This window comes from Neopsephotus bourkii, unplaced genomic scaffold (assembly GCF_033783945.1).
Source record: "Neopsephotus bourkii isolate Nb327-2 ecotype Australia unplaced genomic scaffold, CSIRO-AGI_Nbou_v1 NB_234, whole genome shotgun sequence".
In the NCBI taxonomy this organism is placed as follows: Eukaryota; Metazoa; Chordata; class Aves; order Psittaciformes; family Psittacidae; genus Neopsephotus; species Neopsephotus bourkii.
The window spans coordinates 5,513,720-5,532,499 of NW_026900744.1; the positions used below are offsets into that span (position 1 = coordinate 5,513,720).

General features: G+C 58.8%; 4 protein-coding genes across 4 annotated transcripts in view; 2 read left to right on the forward strand and 2 right to left on the reverse strand.

Annotated features, from left to right (window-relative positions):
- Positions 1-18,780, reverse strand: part of AKR1A1 (aldo-keto reductase family 1 member A1) — a 455,840-nt gene that overhangs the window by 179,150 nt on the left and 257,910 nt on the right. The window lies entirely within an intron of this gene.
- Positions 50-2,837, reverse strand: HPDL (4-hydroxyphenylpyruvate dioxygenase like). The gene is made up of 2 exons (XM_061344729.1): positions 2,758-2,837; positions 50-1,675 (listed from the first exon to the last, which is right to left on the reverse strand). Exons 1-2 carry the CDS (start codon positions 2,831-2,833, stop codon positions 489-491), a joined length of 1,263 nt encoding a protein of 420 aa, XP_061200713.1. The 5' UTR covers positions 2,834-2,837; the 3' UTR covers positions 50-488.
- On the forward strand, positions 4,965-7,347 carry LOC133207789 (selenoprotein Pb-like). The gene is made up of 4 exons (XM_061344944.1): positions 4,965-5,204; positions 5,307-5,519; positions 5,608-5,743; positions 6,375-7,347. The coding sequence occupies exons 1-4, from the start codon at positions 5,002-5,004 to the stop codon at positions 6,612-6,614; spliced, it is 792 nt and encodes a 263-aa protein (XP_061200928.1). The 5' UTR covers positions 4,965-5,001; the 3' UTR covers positions 6,615-7,347.
- Positions 17,879-18,780, forward strand: part of ZSWIM5 (zinc finger SWIM-type containing 5) — a 99,379-nt gene continuing 98,477 nt past the window's right edge. The window contains exon 1 of the mRNA XM_061344945.1: positions 17,879-18,575. Within this exon, the coding sequence (XP_061200929.1) occupies positions 17,894-18,575 (682 nt within the window). The 5' untranslated portion in view covers positions 17,879-17,893. The remainder of the gene's footprint in view (positions 18,576-18,780) is intronic.

The window sequence follows — 18,780 nt, forward strand, 5'->3', positions numbered from 1 at the left end:
CATCTTAAATGGGAGAAGAGGTAAAACCAAAGCAGTGCTTGCAAGTTCTTTAATGGAGAGGAGCAAGAGCCCATCGCTTGCCCTGTACAGGGGCTGGCCATGCTCTGGTGGCAACCATTGATGAGTGGCAGTGTCCATGGCTCCTGCGTTATCTGCTCCCCTCTGGCAGCCCCTCATCCCCCTATGGCAGGGGGGGTTCAGCAGTGTTCATAGCAGTACAGAACAAGTCTCATTAAGTTAACATGAAATGAAGGCAAGAAGTTCTTCACGTGAGGTCAATAAATCACTGGGAACCCGGGGAAGAGAGAAATCACCATCCATCATGGGGGATGCTGAGTCCTGCTGGACATGGCCCTGAGCAGTGTGCTCCCACATGGAGCTGGCGCTGGCTTGATCTGGTCCCTCAGTCCCTGCCCCTGGTATCCCTACAGGGCTGTGTTGGACCAGAGAGGATGGGGAGCTGAGGGAGGAGGACCGCAGTGTTGCCACTACTGCTGCTGGTCCATATAGATCTGCACAGCTTTCCACAGTGCCTGTATATTGCCTTCCCCAAAGCCTGGTGCTCCCCGCCGGTCAATGAGCTCCAGGAAGAAAGTCTCTTCAGAGAAGATGGGATGGGTGAAGATCTGCATCAGATACTCCTGGGAAGGGCTCTCTGCAGCATCACTGCCCTTGTGCCTTGGTGCTGTGGTGTCCAGCAGGATGCCCAGCTCTGCCAGTGTGTGTGGGTCCTGCCCAGCCCCCTGGATCTCCTCTGCTTTGCCATCCTGGCTGTAGTAGGTGCCTGGGGGTGTAAAGAACCGCGCTCCCCGCTGCTGCAACGTCCTGGTCGTGGTCACAATGTCAGTGGTGCGGAGGCCGACGTGCTGGATCCCGGCCCCACCGTGCTGCTCTAGGAAGGTGTCCACTTGGTTGGTGCCATCCCGAGAGAGGGACTCAGCGAGGACGAGCTTGCAGCCGTGTCCTGGGGCACCCTGGGCGCTCTGCAGCGCAAGGAGCAGCATCCCCGTCCCCTGCCCCCCAAGCACGTACCCCTTGTCCAGCCTCTCCTGCGGGTTCAGCAGGAAGCGTCGGAAGCCGAAGCAGCGCTGGTACCAGTCCAGAGCCGCGCGCGTACCGCCCCGCCGGCACACGTACGTGATGTGGTCAAAGTGGGTGATCTCGATCCCATCCCCTGGGGCTGAGGATGCTCCTCCCATGGGCTGGAAGCCGGGCAGGAAGGGTCCCCGGTAGCGGGATCGGTCCAGAAGGGTATGGCTGATGTTGCCCACAACGGAGCTCACCACCCCATAGGTGACAGACCCGCCGTCATCCCTCACCTCGGTGGGAGGCACTGGCACAGAGCATCCCCGGCTCTGCAGCTGCCTGCAGAGCCCCGGCACGTCGTCCACCTCGAAGCAGACATTGGAGGCGGTGCCCAAGGTGGGCCGGGGGTCCACGTCGTAGAGGAATTCATGGGAGGAATCGGTGGCAGGCGCTGGGTTCAGGCGCTCATTGAGGAGGAAGAGGGCGCATCCCCGGCACAGAGCCAGCTGCCGGACCCGCCGGGTCTCCCGCACCGCCACGGGCTGGAAGTGGAAGGTGTTGGCCAGGTCCTGGGCCCAGCCCTGCCTGTAGGGCACGTGGAGGGAGATGAAGAAGGGGCGGCTCAGCGAGGCTGCCATGGCTGGGCAGGCTGCGGGGAGGATGCATGGGGTCAGGGGGGTTTGTTGGTCATGGGAAGCAGCCATTCCCCACCTTGCATGGAGCCCAAGTGCATTTGCAGGCACTGATGCATGTAAATCTGCACCCCTTAAAGGAGCCTATTTTAAGTAAGTGGGTCTCACAAGCCAATGCACTCTGTGTAAGGGTACCCAGCTTTAGATCAACTGCAAAAACCACCCCTTTGCTATGCTGCCCCATTGCACATCTGTGCCTGGGGTTGCACAGGAGGAAAGCCTTGGCTGCAACCCTGCAGGTCCCTGCTGGAGCCCTTTGTCCCTGAAGGATGCTGCAAGGAGGTTGGGGGTAATCGGGGTGAAGGAGATGTGCTGCATGTGTAAGCAAGACTATAGGGACAAGGGTTGGGCAGGGAGAAAATGTTCTGTTCCAGCAACAGCAACCTGGATGGAGGATGGACTGGTAAATAGGGAGCTGGACTGGTTACAGCTAAAGGGCTCTTGTGCCTGCGGTGTCCACAAACGGTGGGGGTGAGCAGCAGGATCACTGATGTGCTCTCCCCTCCCCAACAAGGACGGTGCGGAGCTACTGTGCTCCCTGCACCAGGCTCGGGGCAATGACCTTGCTTTAGGGTGCAGTGGGTGAAATAGGAGAGACGCTGCAGAAGTGACCTCCATCCCCACACATACATACCCGTCACTATGAAGACGGGAAAAGGCTCTGTCCAAAACCCTGCAGCATGCCACTGAGGCTTCCTCACCCCACCGAGGTGCACTGGGGCGGGGGGGGAGCTGCTTAAACATCCCCTTCCACCAGCCCCCCCCAGTAGGCACAGGCAGGGCACCGGGCTCTGCCACGCTGGGGCTGCGACCCCCAACTGCCACGGGGGAGCAGGGGCCAGCGCAGCCCGCTGGGACCCTCGGCTGCTCCGCAGCACCCTGGGGCGCAGGGTCCTTGCTGGGGCCGCTGCCCGCTGAGCACATGGCCAGGGGCCGGACGCCGCTGCCTCCCTCCCGCTCTGCTCCCGCTCCCGCTCCCACCGCCGCCTGTCCCAGCCCTTGCCCAGTCCCCCCCGCCCGCCCTCGGCCTGCGGCTCACCGGGGTCAAGGCTGCGGCCGAAGGGGCTGCCGGGCCGGGCCGGGCCGGGGCGGTTCAGTTCGCTCCTCCCCGGCATGCAACTGGCCGGAGGGGGGGGGGGGGGAGCCGGAGGTGGCAGGGAGGGTGCAAGGGGAATGCCCTGCTATGGGAATGGCTTCCCGGTGGGATGTGACGCTGCGTTGGCACGGTGTGGGAGGCAGGGGTGTGCGGCTGGACGCTGAGGGTGCTGGCAGTGCGTACAGCCTGGCTTTGCAGGGCAGGAAGCGGGCTGATAACCACACGCACCGCGGCCACCGGCTCGGGGGTGAGCAAAGGGAGAGGGGAGCCCCGTGGTGGCGTGGGGTCCCCTGGGACTGGAGGTGAAATGGCTCATGGCTGTGCTGGGTCATTCCTGACAGCTGGGATCCTGCTGGGGCAGGATTTGCAGTGTGGGGTGTGTGGCCCTGCTCAGTGCGGGGGGCTTCACAGTGCCCAGGGAGCCCGGGCTGGCCTGGGGGAGCAGTGTGCGTGTGAAGGGTCTGATATCAGTCATGGGATGGGTCTGCACCAGGTTGACCCCTGACCACAGCCCATGGCCTCACGTCCTTGCTGACGTGTCTGAGCCCCTCCAGCAGGGCAGCAATTCCCTTATGGCTGTTTTCAGAGGACTATCTCCCCCCTTTATGTGTCTGGGCCGTGCTGCTGCCCCCGCTGTGTCTGCTGCTGTCCCGGCCTTATCATGTGTTTGTGGAGAGCACAGGGACGATAAACCTGCTCAAATATTTGTGGAGACATCTGTGTGTGCCCAGAGAGGAGACCTCCCCCTGCTCACACCGGAGGGGCAGAACCCACTGGTGCCGATTTCCCAAGGGAACGCAGCCTTTCCACACCACCGCAGCCCCCTCGGCATGGGGCTGGGCAGGAGGCATGAGACTGGACACCGGGGGCTTGCTGTGGGGCCAGGCACAGTGGGGTCTAAGAGCGGTAGTGGCACGGTACAGCAGGCCAGCATGGCCTTTGGGGTGCCATCCTGCTGGGCAGGGAGCTGTGGCACCCCAGGGGTGCGGGGCCTGCAGCCCTTCACTGCAAGCAGTGCCCTTGGCAATGCCCCCGTCGCTCCTGTGCCCATGGGGGGGTTCGAGCGGCCCTGGCCATCTTTCCCAGTGGCACTGCCTGGCACCCTCTGCTCCAGCCCAGCACCAGGCACCGCTTTGCCCCAGCGAGGCCGGAGCCGGCTGCAGCAGCAGGACCCCGGGGCTGCGTGGCCCCGAGGGGGACAGGGACAGTGCCTGCCTTGTTGCGGCCCCCGAGGCGCAGTCCCCGCTCCAGCCAAGCTCCTCTCCTCCCTCCTGGGCGGGGAGAGTGGACAAGAGATAAAAGGGAGCCCAGGGCCGGGGGGGGCATTGCCAGGAGCCGCTGGGGCCAGCAGGAGGGAGGTCTGGCCAGAGGACACAGTGAGAAGTGCGGTACTCGGGGCTTGTTCTCATGGGGGGAGAGGGCTGGCACTTGGGGGTAGATGCATCCATCCATCCTGAACAAACCCTGCAGCCCCCTGCTCCCGTTCCGGCCCCATTGTTCTCCCCCTGCCCATTAAATGTGGATGCTGGAGGGATGCCCGTATTTTGGGGTGGGCTGGGTTAGGGGGGCTGTGAGAGGAAGGGGCTTCAGGCAGATATTGGGGAGCAGGGCTTTAAAGGCTCTGTGCGTCCCTAAAGTGCGTCGTGGGGGAGGCAAAGACTCTCAAGGTGACCTGAAGGTGAAACTATCCCAGTCCCACTAACTCCCCACTGGTAGCCGAGGTGTCAGGGACTGCATCCCTGCCTGCCTCTGGGACAAAGACAGACCCCTGGTTGAGGTTGAGCTTGGGCTTTGGGGTCAGCGGGGTGGAGAAGACCCATGGGGGAAGCAGGGCCTTCATCCCCTAATACGTGGAGCGATTGCCTTGCTGCTTGGGGCAGATGGGGACACTCAGCTGTGGCAATGGGTGGCCACTGAAGACTGCAGTGAGGGTGCTGTGCTTGTCAGGAGCTGGGCACCATGATTCCCTCACCCTTTTTGTTTTCTCCCACAACTCGTGGTTCCCAGCTCCCAGTGCTGCACTGGGACCAGTCCAACACTGCCCACCAGTCTCTGTCCGTCCTGGAGGGGGGTGCATGGAGAGAGTTGGGATTGCAGTGGGGTTGGGGGGACCCCATCATGTTGAGCCCTGGGGCAGAGGGGACACTAATGCCCTGTTCCCCCCTACCAGGGGGTCCAGGGTCCAGGATGGGGCTGCTGGTGCTGGCCCTGGCTGCCTGGCTGGGGCTGGCCTCAGCCTCCGAAGGGGCAGACAACAGCAGCCGGCTCTGCCAGGAGGCACCGGCGTGGAGCATCAACGGCTTGAGCCCCATGGAGGGGGCTATGGGGCAGGTGACAGTGGTGGCTCTGCTGAAGGCCAGCTGACACTTCTGCCTGCAGCAGGCCCGCAGGTGAGCCCTGCTCCCCTACCCCAAACCCAGCCCTGCTGTACTGAGGGGCGGTATCACAGCCCCCCACCCTGGCACCCCCATCCCATTGCCTCCATCCCGCAGCCTCGGGGGCCTGCAGGACAAGCTGGCCCGGCAGGGCACGGTTGATGTCCGCTACATGATCGTCAATGAGAAGGCACCGCTCTCCCGCGCCATGGTCAGGGAGCTGGAGCGCCAGGCCCCCCCCGGCATCCCTGTCTTCCAGCCGGAGCCGGAGGACCCCGATGTCTGGCAGGTCCTTGGGGGTGACAAGGATGACTTCCTTGTCTATGACCGGTGAGTGTGCCCCGTCTTGGCTGGGGCTTCCCTGGTTATGGGGTGTTTGATGCCATGGCTTGAGCTGGACCATGGCATCTCCCCGCAGGTGTGGCCGCCTGGCTTTCCACATCCAGCTGCCCTACAGCTTCCTCCACTTCCCCTACGTGGAGTCGGCCATCCGCTTCACCCACAGCAAGGACTTCTGTGGCAACTGCTCCCTCTACGCCAACGCCACCCAGCAGGTAAGGAGCAGGGCTGCTCGCTGGAGCCGGCTCCCTTCTCTCCTCTGGTGTTGCACATCAACCTTATCTTCATGTCAGGGGCAGCTCCGGGTTGGCAGCCGCACTCAGCCGTGGTTGAGAGGGAAGGTGATGAGAGGTCTGGAGTAAGGGCACTTAAATAGGTCAGAGCTTTCAAGTGGAGAAGGAGTGCACTAATGGGGTCATAGCCCGGGTCTGGAAGAGCTAACTAGGGTTGTGGCTGTTCTGATGTAAGAAAGGGGCAGGCCATGGACCAGAGGTGGCCCACTCAGGGCAAAGGAAAGGCCATAGCTCTGGGCTCAGCAGGTGATTGCTCACCTCCTAGGAAAAATCCATCTGGAAATATTAACTGCAGAGTCCCTTTCCTGGCTCAGGAATTCCCTCAACCACAGACAACTTGAGCCAAGGGATGTAGGTACAGAGGTTTCTGCTCTATGTGCTCCAGCCTCTCCTGTCCTCCCAGGCTCAGGAGAGCCTTTGCTCTGACCCGTGCAGCCTTTTGTGTGATGGATGCTCCTCTGCCTTCATCCCAGCTCAGATTTGTGCTCGCAGGCTCATGCAGGGCTCTGTGTGCACTCACACCCTGCGCCAGCCCTTGTGTTGCTCTCCTCAGGCTAACAGCACCACGGAGGCTCCTGCAACCCTGAGCCCGCTTCCCAAACCAACGGGGAAGGAGACGGAGACCCCCATCCGCCAGCACAACCCCGTCCGTCCTCACCATCACAGCGGGGTCAGCAGTGAGAGAGCCACAGACCCAAGTGGGGACCACGAACGTGCCACCCATGCTCACCGCCACGACGGGGACCATGGCCAGCCCCATCATGAGGGGAAGAAGCAGAAGGAGGCACAATAAGCACTAAACCAGGGTGGGCAGCCTTGCAGAACCCAGTAGTGTGCAGACCATGGCCAGCTCGCTTCCCAGAGGCACGAAAGGACTGACTTTGGGCTGCTTCTCACTAGCAGCATTGGTATAGCCCCCTCCAGCATCCCCCATGTGGGTCATTGCTCCCATTCTGGGACCAGGGATGAAAATCCCCCTCCGACCCTGTGGGGTGCTGCATGCTCAGCCCCAGGGCTCGGTTCTGAGCCCTCCTCCACCACTGCCTGCCTTCCCGTGCTCCATGAAGCCTGCTGTGCAAACCGGGATGTCCCGGTCGCTGCTGGCTGACACTGCACGGGGCAGCAGGACAGGGGTGGAAGGGCCGGAGCTGGGGTGGGAGCAGCACTGCTGGCACACTCTGCTCATCCTTGGCACCCCGGGGTGTCCCGGAGCGAGGGGAGGGACAGCGTGTGCTCCACAGGATGTGATCCCAGGGGATGCGGGCACCAGTCGCAGGTCCCCATGGTCTAAACCCTGTACCCCCATAGCTGCCACTTTCTGGGGACCCCCCCAAGCCTTGCGCACGGGTATGTGCAGTGGTGATGGGCGGCCGCAAGATGGTGGCCTTGTCCCCTCGTGGAGACCTAGGGGCTGTATCCAGGACCCACAGCCCTGGGAGGACGGGGTGAGGATGCTGGGGTCTCTGCTGTGGGAGATGGGAAAATGATGCTGATATCCAGAGTGAATAAAGCCTCTGTGAAGCGAACCCTGCTCAGCCTGGTCTTTGGTGGGGCTCCTCCTCCAGAGACTGCAGGAAGCTCACCCAGGACAGGCTGGCCCTGGGCTTTTTGGTGGGCACAGAGCACACATCTTTGGGGGATGTGGACCCCATAGAGCTGGCAGTGATTTACATTCCCTTGTGCAGAGGTAAAGGGGTCGAAGATCAAAGAGACCCCATCTCTTCATGCTTTCTGGATACCTCCTCCTGCTTAGTCCCACCCAGGGCAGCGCATTTACCTGCACCACAAAGGGGGAAGTTTGGCCAGACACCTCAATCCCTGTTTGTAGGTGTGATGTTGGGGTGCCTGCCCTGAGCTGCTCTTGTGGGGCCAAAGTTCCCACACACAGCCCAAAGTCACCTCGGGCATCGTGGCTCCAGTGCCCAGACCGGTCCCCACTGTGAGCATATCGTGCAGCTCCCCAGCCCTCAAGTTGGGTGCACCCCTGGTAGGCAGCCTGCACTGCCCCATGCCTTCAACTCAGCCCCATAGCACTTCACTCCAGCTCAATCCATTATCCCAAACAGCCCCACTCAATGCCTGCCATGAACTCTCCATCTCTCAAGGCTCCACAGCCTTAGTGAGGAGCAAAGAGATGCCTTTTCTGCTCAGTGTTACGTGGTGCCGTGTGTGGTGTGTGTCCTGCTGATGCTCTGAGCTGGATTTCTGCACCCCTACACCCTGTCTCTGCAGGGAATGCTCTGCCCAGCGACTGGGGCAAGAGCCAGGGTGAAGAGGAGCTGTTCCTCACGGGAATGAGAACAACGGGATCAGGTTGGTCTTTCTCACCAGCCCAGGGGAGCCAGCCAGGCTCTCCCATGGGTTGCTGGCTGAGCCCCTGTTCCCCTTCTTCATCTCTCTTGCTCCCTCCCTCTTCCTCCTCCTCCCCCTTCCTCCTCTACCTGCTCCAGCAGCCGCAAGGGCACCTCTGTCTGCTGCTCCTGCCATCAATATTGAGGTTATCTTTTTCTTCTGGCAGCTGCTGTAATTGAAACAAAGCAGGCCGGGCCTCACGGGCTCCGCTGCTCTCACTCATTTTGCTGGTGCTGCTGAGACAACCAATTCATCTTATCCATGCGTGGCTGGCCTCTTTTCCTCCAGATGCAGGCAGAGCCCTCGCCCCTCCATGGCTGCTGGGAGCAGTCTGCTGTGTGCTGCTCTGACCCAGCCTCCCGCCCATGGCTTGCAGCAGCTGGGTGCTGGCCACCAGCAGGCGATGCCACAGGGGGAGAGGTGTGCGCTGGAATGATGCTGATGACTTTTACCTCTTTCTTTTGCCTTCCGATGCTTCCTCAGCCCTTGTGTTAAGCTCCACATCCTTTCCTTGCACAGCTCCTAAAGGCTCCTGTCAAGGAGGTGGCAGATGATGAGTGGGACATACATAGACTTGCATTCTCTTGCTAATGACCAGATCTGCAATTAGCAGTGGCCTACATAGGGATAACGTCTGGTGCTGGGTGGGCAGTCCAGTAGCACTTCGTTACCTCCCAGCAGATGGACTTCCAGCCCTGAAGGCTTGGGTTGGTATTTTGCTTCAGGTGGTGAAATTGAAGCTGGGGGAAGAGCTGTGACACTGTTAGGGTGAAGTCCTACACGCCTGAGTAATGACAAAGGTTGAGGGTAAAGCTAATGCTGCTCCATACAGTATTGTCCACAGGCCTGAAGGGTTTGTGGGTGCTGTGTTTGGGGCCCCCATGGCATCACTCTCCCCTGAAAGGAGACCTGGAGCTCTGCAAAACCTATGTCAGTGTCTGCACTCCTGTGGTGCTCTGTTCTGCATGGGGTGGAGGAAAGGTGTTTTTGGGGAGTTAACAGGCTCTTCACATCCCTGATGTCTCAGGGAGTGGGTGCAGGAGCCAGGGAGCCCCAAGGAGTGCTCAGCTGTCAGGGGCTGGCTCAGCAGCTTGGATGCAGGGAAAGAAACTAGGGCTGACTTCAGGTCCTAGCAGTGCTTTTCCACAGTACCCTAGTGCCTGTGGTTGTGCCACCACCCCGAAGGAGAATGCACTGTGGTACCCGGGTGTCCATGGATGTACCATCACCCTGGAGGAGGATGCGCTGCACTACCCTGGTACCCTATGCCACCACCCTGGAGAAGGACAGATCCCAGTTCCACATCACATGCATCCTTGGCCCTGTGTGCTGCTCCTGCTGAGGGCCAGGCCGATACTCTTGGGAGAGAAGGGAACAGCCAGTTCTAATGTCAACAGAGGCCTCTTGTACAGTGATGCTGTGTCAAGAAGAGGAATGGGTCCCTCCTCCTCCGCCCATTCATCTGGCAGCGGGGCTGGCGTGCCGCCAATCCAGGCTGCTTTGGAAACATCTCATTGAGGAGGCAGCTGAGCCTAGGAAAACAGAATGAAAATACACAGAGAGATCACTGTTGTTAGGCAAAATACATGAGAGTGGCTGCATTTCTGTCCCCCAAGTCCACCCCAGCCGGGCCCCTCTTGCTTCTGTGGGGTTGAGGGTGAACGCTGCTGCCTGGGAATGGCAGCTGTGTATCTCCATCATGGGTTAGGGGCTGGGGAGTGAGGGCTGGAGAGATCATTTCCAGCTTTGGCCAACTTGCTGACGTCCCTGGTGAGCAGTCCCAGAGTCATCCCACAGCGGCGTCACCCGAGGAGATGGGACAGGGCAGAGAAACAGCTGCAGGAATGAGCCAGCCCCAGTGACTCGTGTCCCCTGCGTGTGTGGCCACCAGTGCTGGAGGCTGATGAGGACAGGGCTGAGGAAGTGCATTGGGTATTGGCCTTGTTCATCTCCATCTCCCTCCCCAGCATTAGTCATGGGCTCTTGCTGGCCATGAGGCCACCAGTGGGGCAGAGCCTGGTCCCCAGGTTTTCAAAGCCCCATTGTTTGGCATGCCCCATCTTTTTTCTGCTGGCAGAGCGAGAACAGATTCACCCCAAAGCAGTCCCCAGAGGCAGAGGGTGGAGGCACCTCTGCCTCTAGAGCAAAGGTGCATTGAAAAGGTTTGCTCTCCTTTGTTGTAACCTCTCTCCTCCCTCCAAAGGCCTCCAAGTCTCTGCCTGGCCATTTCCTGACCTACAGGAGACCCATTCCAGCTCTTCCTCTCCTTCCTGGTGCATCCAGAGTGATTTGGTGGAGGCAGAGGTGGAGCCGCAGCCCCGTGAGAGCCTCAAGGCTCTCATCCCCACATAGGTGCTCTCAGTGCCTCCCTGGTGCAGCTTTGTGTGGCTTCACCTCCTCTCTTTGTCCTGCCATCACTGAGCAAGGACAAAAGCCATTTCTCTGTGTTGCTTGTTTCTAGCCCCTACCTTTGCTCGCTGCCGATGTACGATGGCACAGAGGGCACAGTTTGCTTTTGTTATTTATGATGTTGATCTGAGGGTTGAAAGGAGCCCAGTGTGAGCAGAAAAAGCCCAACCAGCACCCTAGGATAGACACATCTCACCAGCCCAACATGCACAGTTTGCATCACAGAGCTGAAGCCCAAGGCTGAGACTGGATCCTGTGCTGGTCCCTGTGTTCCTAGGAGCTTTCCTAAGCCCTTCTCCTCTTGTCTTCCTGCCACAAAAGCAGCTAGCAAGCTATCCCTTTTTCGCTGCCATGTGAAGGGAGATTTGCTGTGTCTCTGTCTCTGCTCAAGTCGAGTGGGGTGCGATGCTGGGATTCCAGCTGAGCCACCACATCCTGCTCTTGTGTTGGGCGGCTTCAAGTGGCACAGCCTCGTACTGGAACTGCCAGTACCTCTGCTGAAATGTCACCGTCTGCTCCTGGCTCCTGCACGCAGGGATGTGTGAGGACACGGTGCTGCGGAGGGGAGCTGGGCTGTCAAAGGGAAGGTCTGCGTGGTGCAACCTCCCCTTGTCCCCCTGGGGACTGGTTATGCTGGGGGTAGTGCTGGGATCTGGCCTCACGAGTGGGTCTCCACGTGGGCACTCCACACTGCAGGGAGTGAAAGGAGCATCTGGCATGAGGAGGATGCCTGATCTTGTAAGGGAGCTGAAGGAAGAGGACAAACCCATGGAGCAGCCTCGGAGAGAGCACAGTAATGGCTACTGAAAAGATACAGATCCTGAGTTAGGGGGGCAGCTCCTTGGTTCCTGTGAGAGCCCTGGTAAAGCTATAAAAGAAAAGCCAAGTTAATGATGTTTGTTGGTTTTTACTATTGAAGAGATCCCAGGCTGGAGTCTGTTTTTCCTACATGGATGTACCCATTGAAATGAGACCCATGGGGCCTACAGAGATGCTGGAGAGGGACTGTTCATTAGGGACTGTAGTGAGAGGACAAGGGATAATGGGTTAAAACTTAGGGGGAAGTTCAGGTTAGATCTAGGGAAGAAGTTCTTTACTGTGAGGGTGGTGAGGCACTAGAATGGGTTGCCCAGGGAGGTTGTGAATGCTCCATCCCTGGCAGTGTTCAAGGCCAGGCTGGACATGGTCTTGGGTGACATGGTTTAGTGTGAGGTGTCCCTGCCCATGGCAGGGGGGTTGGAACGGGATGATCTTAAGGTCCTTTCCAACCCAAACCATTCTGTGATTCTGTGACTTTGGAATAAATTGGTGAAATGGATGACAAGGAATGAGCCAGACCAGGAGCTCCGGGTGTCTCCTGATGCTGAGTGGCCCGGGATGATGGCAGACGTGACAGCAATGATCCCGGTCCTAGCAGTGCCTGAGGAACAGCAGCTCGGTAGGACTGACAAAACAATGCAGCCGACTGTAAAGCCCCAGCAGTGCCAGGCACGAGGAGAAAACTTACAGATTGGGCTGAAATGATTTGACTTCTGTCAAAGCTGGTTTTTCCACTTCATAGGCTCCCAGACTGGTTTGGGTTGGAAGGGACCTTAAAGCCCACCCAGTTCCAGCCCCCTGCCATGGGCACGGGCACCTTCCACTAGAGCAGGTTGCTTAAAGCCCCATTATTTTCTTCACTTTCCCTGACTACCCAGCCAATCAGCATACAGTAATGAAGGCCACACAGCCAATGAGCATCCAGTGATGTGGCCAACCAACCAATCAGCTCTGTGGCACTGTAGCTTCCCAGTTAATCAACCATGTGGCCTTGCAACCTCCCAGCAAATCAACCATGGAGCCTTGTAATCTCCCAGCCAATCAACCATGTGTCCTTGTAATCTCCCAGCCAATCAACCATGTGTCCTTGTAATCTCCCAGCCAATCAACCATGTGGCCTTGCAACCTCCCAGCCAATCAACCATGGAGCCTTGCAACCTCCCAGCCAATCAACCATGGAGCCTTGTAATCTCCCAGCCAATCAACCATGGAGCCTTATAATCTCCCAGCCAATCAACCATGGAGCCTTGTAATCTCCCAGCCAATAAACCATGTGGTCTTGTAACCTCCCAGCCAATCAGCCATGGGGGATTGTAGCCTCTCAACCAACCAGCTGTGCCTCGTGTGCCCATTGGAAGTGGCATGGGCCTGGGCAGGCAGGTCTGCTCACCCCAGCAGCCGATGCCTGGGTTTTGTGCCTTCATCCAAGGCAGGCTTCACTGCTCCCTTGTTCTGGCATTAATTACTCTCCATAGGTGAGATTTAGTAGCTTCTCTTTGAGCCCAAATTTGTCCAGCTTTCAGCCTCTTCTGCTGTTTTTAGCTCATAGAATCTGTATTTCATCTTCTCTCCATTACAGACCTTTTGTTTTTTTTCCTGAACAAATGAAGCTGGTGCAGTGTGTTGTTTCCCACTGGTTTAATTTCTCCCTCCTTTCCTAAAAGACCATTCCCCACACAGAACTACTTACATTTGAACGACCATTTGCAAAGTGTGTTAAATTTGGAGGGTAAAAGGCTGGGATGATGCAAAGGGGTTATAGTGTTATCTGCTGTCAGTTCTCTGCCCAGGGAAGGGGAGCAGAACCCTGCGTGATGGAGGGCAGTGGGATGAGCTTGACTGACTTCCCACCCGGCTGGATGCTGTGACCAGCTCCCATCTCCGAAGCCAGGGTAGACCTGGTGCCAAAGGCTAACAGGAGCGCTGTTTATGCCTCGCTTTGCCATCATTTATTCATACTCCTATAGCCTGCAAAATGACTTCCCGGTTATTTTAGCATCTCTAATTAAGGAGAGGGATCTTCAGCTGCTGGGAGGGGGGTAATGAGCGGGGGGCTGCTTTCTGCTGAGCTCAGCCCCGCGGCAACCAGGCTGGCTGGGATGGACGCTGCCTCTGTGAGTGGCTGGGTAACTTTCTGCAGCACTCCGTGCTTTTAGGCTGTGTGGCAGGGAGGTGACTGCTCCTCCTGGAAGCCCAGGGTCCCTGCCCAACCGCTCCTCCATCCTTAATTGCTGGCCTGCACAGCAAATGCGTTTGCTGGAAGGGTGCAGAAATCTCCGTGGCTCGGCAGAGGCTCAGCACTTTGATCATCTTATGGGGGCTGGGGGAAGGCAGCCCTGGCAAGCCAGAGATGTACTGACATGTGTGTGTGGGAGAGAGGGAACAACAGCTCCTGACAGCCACAACTCTCTGGTAGGATACAAGGGATTGTCCGGATCTGCCTGATCCCAGCCTCATACCTGGTACCCAAGCACCTCGCTCCATTTTATTCCCTTCCTCAGTGCTGTTCCCTTGTTCTTCCTTCCCCTCTGCTCCTGGGTGCCCCCTCTCCAGCTGTACAAAGGAGCTTCTCCCTTGACAGTAGACGAAGGATAATGCAGCTGCAGCACTCTGAGCATCCCCTGCTTTAAACTCATTCATCCCAGAGCAGATACAGGAACCTACAGCAAGCAGAGATGTTCCTATGTCAAAGTGAAGGTAAGAGCAGCCAATCCCGCACCAGATCTGTGAATTCAGCTTGTGCTTGGAGAGGGGAGATGGCACTTTTAGTCCTTGCATTTCTCTTTTGAGTACAATTTTGAGTCACACCTGAAGGAGGTCCCTGGGATTGTCAGCTGTGGAAAGTTTCATAAAAGAACTGCCTGGCTAGCGAAAAGCAACTTTATTAGAGGCCCTGCTGAAAGAGGAGCACAGCAATAACTCAGCACTAATGAGTCAGTGGAGAATCCATGGGGGATTCAAACAGCTTGATGGCAAGAAGCTCCAGCTCAGGCTTGTGCTTGTTGGAGACATTGCTGGGCACTGGAGAATCTAAAAATGGGGCTCAACACTATGGGCAACCAAACTGAAGTATTCCTCTTCTTGCTTGCAAGACTGAATATTTCATAAGGAAATGCTCTCTGTCTCTTCCTGGACATTGGATCCATAGGGATGGTAAGGAATAACTATCCTAGGGAAAGATCCTGAGTGCATTAAGGCAGGGGAGTTATAGTCTGCATTACTTCCCATGTCCTTGCCCTCCCGCCTCTGCTCTGAATAGCATCATCAACACTGAAAAGGCTGAAAGAGCCATACTTCCAATGAGTGCCTAGGACTGGAGCTTGGCTGCTGATAAACTTGGCTTCGGCTGCTTCAGAGCAGCAAATCCTCTGGATGGCTGGAGCCAGAGCTTGGTGCCTGCCTGCACTCTGCTACCCGTCTCCTTTCCCATCCTTAGCTGGTCATAAAGCTCCTGCTGCACTTCTGTGTCTTCCTCTGTCATCAGAGGACTTCCTTGGTGGTCACTGAGTCTTGCAAAGCTTTACTGTCATCTCTGCAAGGCTCAGCCAGTGCTGGCACCACATTGACTGCTCAGAGGCAAAGCAATGTCAAAGACGCATGGGAGCACCCGAGAGAGGGAACAATGCCCAGGGAAAGGCAGGCTTTCTGCTGAGGATGGGGTTTGGGCATGGTGGGGAGAGGAGAGCAGCTACACGAAGGTGTTCAGGTGGACAAGGAGGTGAGATCCCTTTGGCTGAGATGTGGCACCTACCAGCACTTACCTTGTCTGCCACAAAACAAAGCACAGGTACCAGGAAACCCGCAGGGGGCATCTCAGCAGCGCTCTTCTCCTCTCCCTTTTTTAAGGCTCTTCAATTTAGTTTGTAGCAAGAGGAGAGTGCAATTATTGTCCCACAGCACCTGCAACTTAAAGCTGGGCTTCTGACCAAGCTGGCACCCAAAGAGTTTCCCACGATATTGCACTGCAGGGCTGCCTAACTGCAGCATAGAGCCATGGGAGCTCCCTCTGGTCAGTAAATATCCACCCAGGGACTCAAACCGAGATGCTTTCTGGGGCCAGCGTGAAAATTCAGCACCGAATAATGCCATCACTCAGGCCAGAAGAGCTGGAGCTGGTGGGTCACAGCATGGGCAGACCGTGATCAAACAGCCTTGAAGCCAGGAGGGAACCAGGGCTGCCAGTCGTAGAGGCTCAGCAAATGGCCGGGCTCCGGAAGGCGTGCGGTGAATTATTGATGTACCTGGTTCCAGGCTCTGAATGAGCAGCATCAGGGGCTGGGCGGGAGGCTGACATTTTGCATCCTTCCCCAGGGAGAAGAGGTCTGTCAGTGTTCTCTGGGAGGAGCAGCTCCCCCCCCTTGGTGAAAGTCAAGGCAGTAATGAAAAGCACGAGCAGGAACGGGGAGCAACAAATGTCCTGATGAAGAGGGAGAGGAAAAAGAGATTGATTTGTCTTTGAAATAACATGCTAACCCCCCAGAGACAGGCTGGCCAGCCACTGCACTGACCTTGCTTTGATTTGAGTCTGGATTATATGTTTTATGCAGCGAAAAGTCAGCTCATTGGGAATGAATAACATCCCTGCCTGGGCTGAAGTCTAAAATCCTCTTTATTGGCATCGTCTGGGGATGACATAAGTAAGGACACTCAAGGTTGCCACTAGGTGAGCTCTGCAGACACCGGTGATGGAGGGACCATGCAAGCTGGGGTGCTGTGTCCCAGCTCTCATGCAGGCTCCCCGCTACCTGGCAGCTGTGGGGAGATGCGGGTGCCTCCATCATCAGGAGAGCTTAAGATCCTGTAGGACCGGTCTCTGCTGGGAAGATGAGCATTACTTTGGGGCAGGAGAGCGCTTTGGGATGGCCCTTTGAGGTCCCCCTGTACAGCCAGAGAGGGGCAGAGGTGGATGAAGCCCTTCTTATCCCCCCAGGTCCCACCACCACAGCAGCAGAGGGGATGGTGAGGGGCAAAAGTGCTGTGCTGGCAAATGCTTCCTGTCGCAACAATCCCTTACAGAGAGCAGAATGCCCTTCGGGGTTAAAGAAATAGGGATGCGATTCCTAGGGGAAACATAAACAAATCTGCGTGTAGCTGCTGCCTGAGGCCAGGCCCTGCTGCTGGTTAGCACTGATTACCTTGAACAAGAGCAGCCGCAGCAGTAAGGAACACCTCAGCCTTCAAGGAAAACCTCTTCCTGACCTTCATCGATTAGCATGTGGTTTACTCTCTAAAATGGAGATCTCTCATTGCAGTAGCTCTGCCTGCTCTCACTGCATGCCTGGGATCTGATTCCTTCCCTCCAGGTCCTGTTAGGGAGACCTTGGGCTTGGAGGTGCCTCGTGGCGTAGCAAAGGTGCATAATTATTTCCTGTTCCCTAATTGCATCTCCCTGTTATTCCAGGAAATGTACTCTTGCTCTGTCAGGAAGAGTAAATAGGAGATCGCTGCAACAAGGGAGTAACCAGTAATGGTCTAGATGTGACTGAACTGCAGATAGAAAGGAATTGGTTCACAAAGCAGCGAGAATAACAGCAAGAAAACGAAACTGAGATCTGTGAGGTCTGCTCTTCCTCAGAGGTTTGTCCCTTAAAATTGGGCAGGACAAAAGAATGGGAATGTATTTCTGTGCAGAATCTTGCGATGCTGTCCTGCTGGGCACAGCAGTAAAGCACCCAGCCCCTGGGTCAGCTCCCTGGGTTTTGGGGTGCCAGGTCAGGCAAGATGTGCTGAAAGACCTGGCTTTAATGCAACCTCACCTAAGAGCACAGCAGAGCTCCCGGGAGGTCAGCACTGCCTCGGGGGGCAGCTCCCAAGGGACGAGTGTGCCACAGGACCCGGTATTCTCTCTGCACCCAAGGATGCTGCAGCGGTGTGTGGGATGAGCCTCTGCTGCAGGGCTTCAAACGAAAAAGCAAACCCTGGTGCCGCTGAAGGGTAGGGCTCTGCTGTCTGCTCCGGTACCCGGTGTAAATCCCTAGGTGATCTTTGGGTTAGGCTGGGCCTTGGGTCGGAGCGGGTACCGCGGGGCTTGCAGCAAGAGCGGTCCCCAGTTCCCGTCGGACACCTCCGGTGGAGCGGGGGACTTCCAGCCCCGCCGAGCCCCCTCACTCATCACAAGCTCGCCTGGCCTTGACACCCCGTTCCCCCAGCGCCGTGGGGATCTACGGGCACGGGGCCTTCCCGCTCCCCGCCCTCCGAGGGCACAGCGTTCCCCTTGTGGCCCCCTCTCGAATCGGACACCGCCGGGAGGGCACAGGGCCGGTCCCCCGGGGCTCCCCTTTGCCCTCCTGCCCCCGGCAGGTGCGGGTCGGAGAAGGGGTCCGCCGGGTGGGAGGCGGACAGGGGGCTGTAGGGCTGTAGGGCACCCCGCCCCGGCGGGGCCGGCTCCGGGCCGTCGGAACCACCCCCTGCAGTCTCCACCTCCGGTGCCCGCCCTCTCCCCCTCCTCCTCCCCGTCTCTCCTCCCCTCTCCCGGCTCAGTCGGTCGCAGCCATGGCGGAGGGAGGAGAGGGAGAGGAGCTGCTCCGCCCGCCGCTGCCCGCCGGCGCCCCGGGCCCCAAGCGCTTGTGCTCCCGGGCCTGCCCGGCGGGGGGCACCGGGGCCGTTCACCCCCGTCCCGGAGCCGCAGGGGCCGGTGCGGGGCCCGGCGCGGGGGCCAGCGGGGCCCCTCCGGTTCTGGCCGGCTGCTGCCCCGCGGCGGCGGCGGGCACGGCGGGGGCGGTGGGGCCGGCGGCGGCGGCGTCGGGGCCGGGGGGCGGTGGCGGCGGTGAGGCGGGCAGCCTGCTGCAGCCAGAGTCGCTGCTGGACGCGGCGGCCAAGCGGGTGGCGGGGAGCTGGGCCTTCGAGCGGGTGGAGGGCCGCTTCCAGCGCATCCCCGAGCCCGTCCAGCGCCGCATCGTCTACTGGAGCTTCCCCCGCAGCGAGCGGCAGATCTGTATGTACTCCAGCTTCCAGCCCGGCCGCGCCGCCGCCGCCGCCGCATCCCCCGCCAGCGCCGCCGCGGGGGGAGCCTCTGCCGCCGCTGCCCCCGCCGCGGCCGGTGAGGAGAGCCCCGCCGCCGGCCCGCCGCCGCCCGCCGCTGCCCCCGCCGCCGCGCCGCAGGGAGAGGGGCTGCCCTTCCGCCGCGGCATCCGCCTGCTGGAGACCGGCGCGGTGGACAACGTGCTGCAAGTCGGTGAGTGCCGCCGGGACGGGGCCCCGGGTGGCTTCTGTGTCCGCCTTCCGCCCCCCCCCCCCTTCCCCTCCAAGCGCTTCAGCCTTTTGTCTGGCGCGGCTGTGGTTTGACAGGAAAATCCTGCCCCGGGGGCAGGGACCGCCTGGTGATCCGCTGGGAAGATGACGGCTGGCGGGTGGGAGGGCTGGGGGTAGCCCCCCCTCCT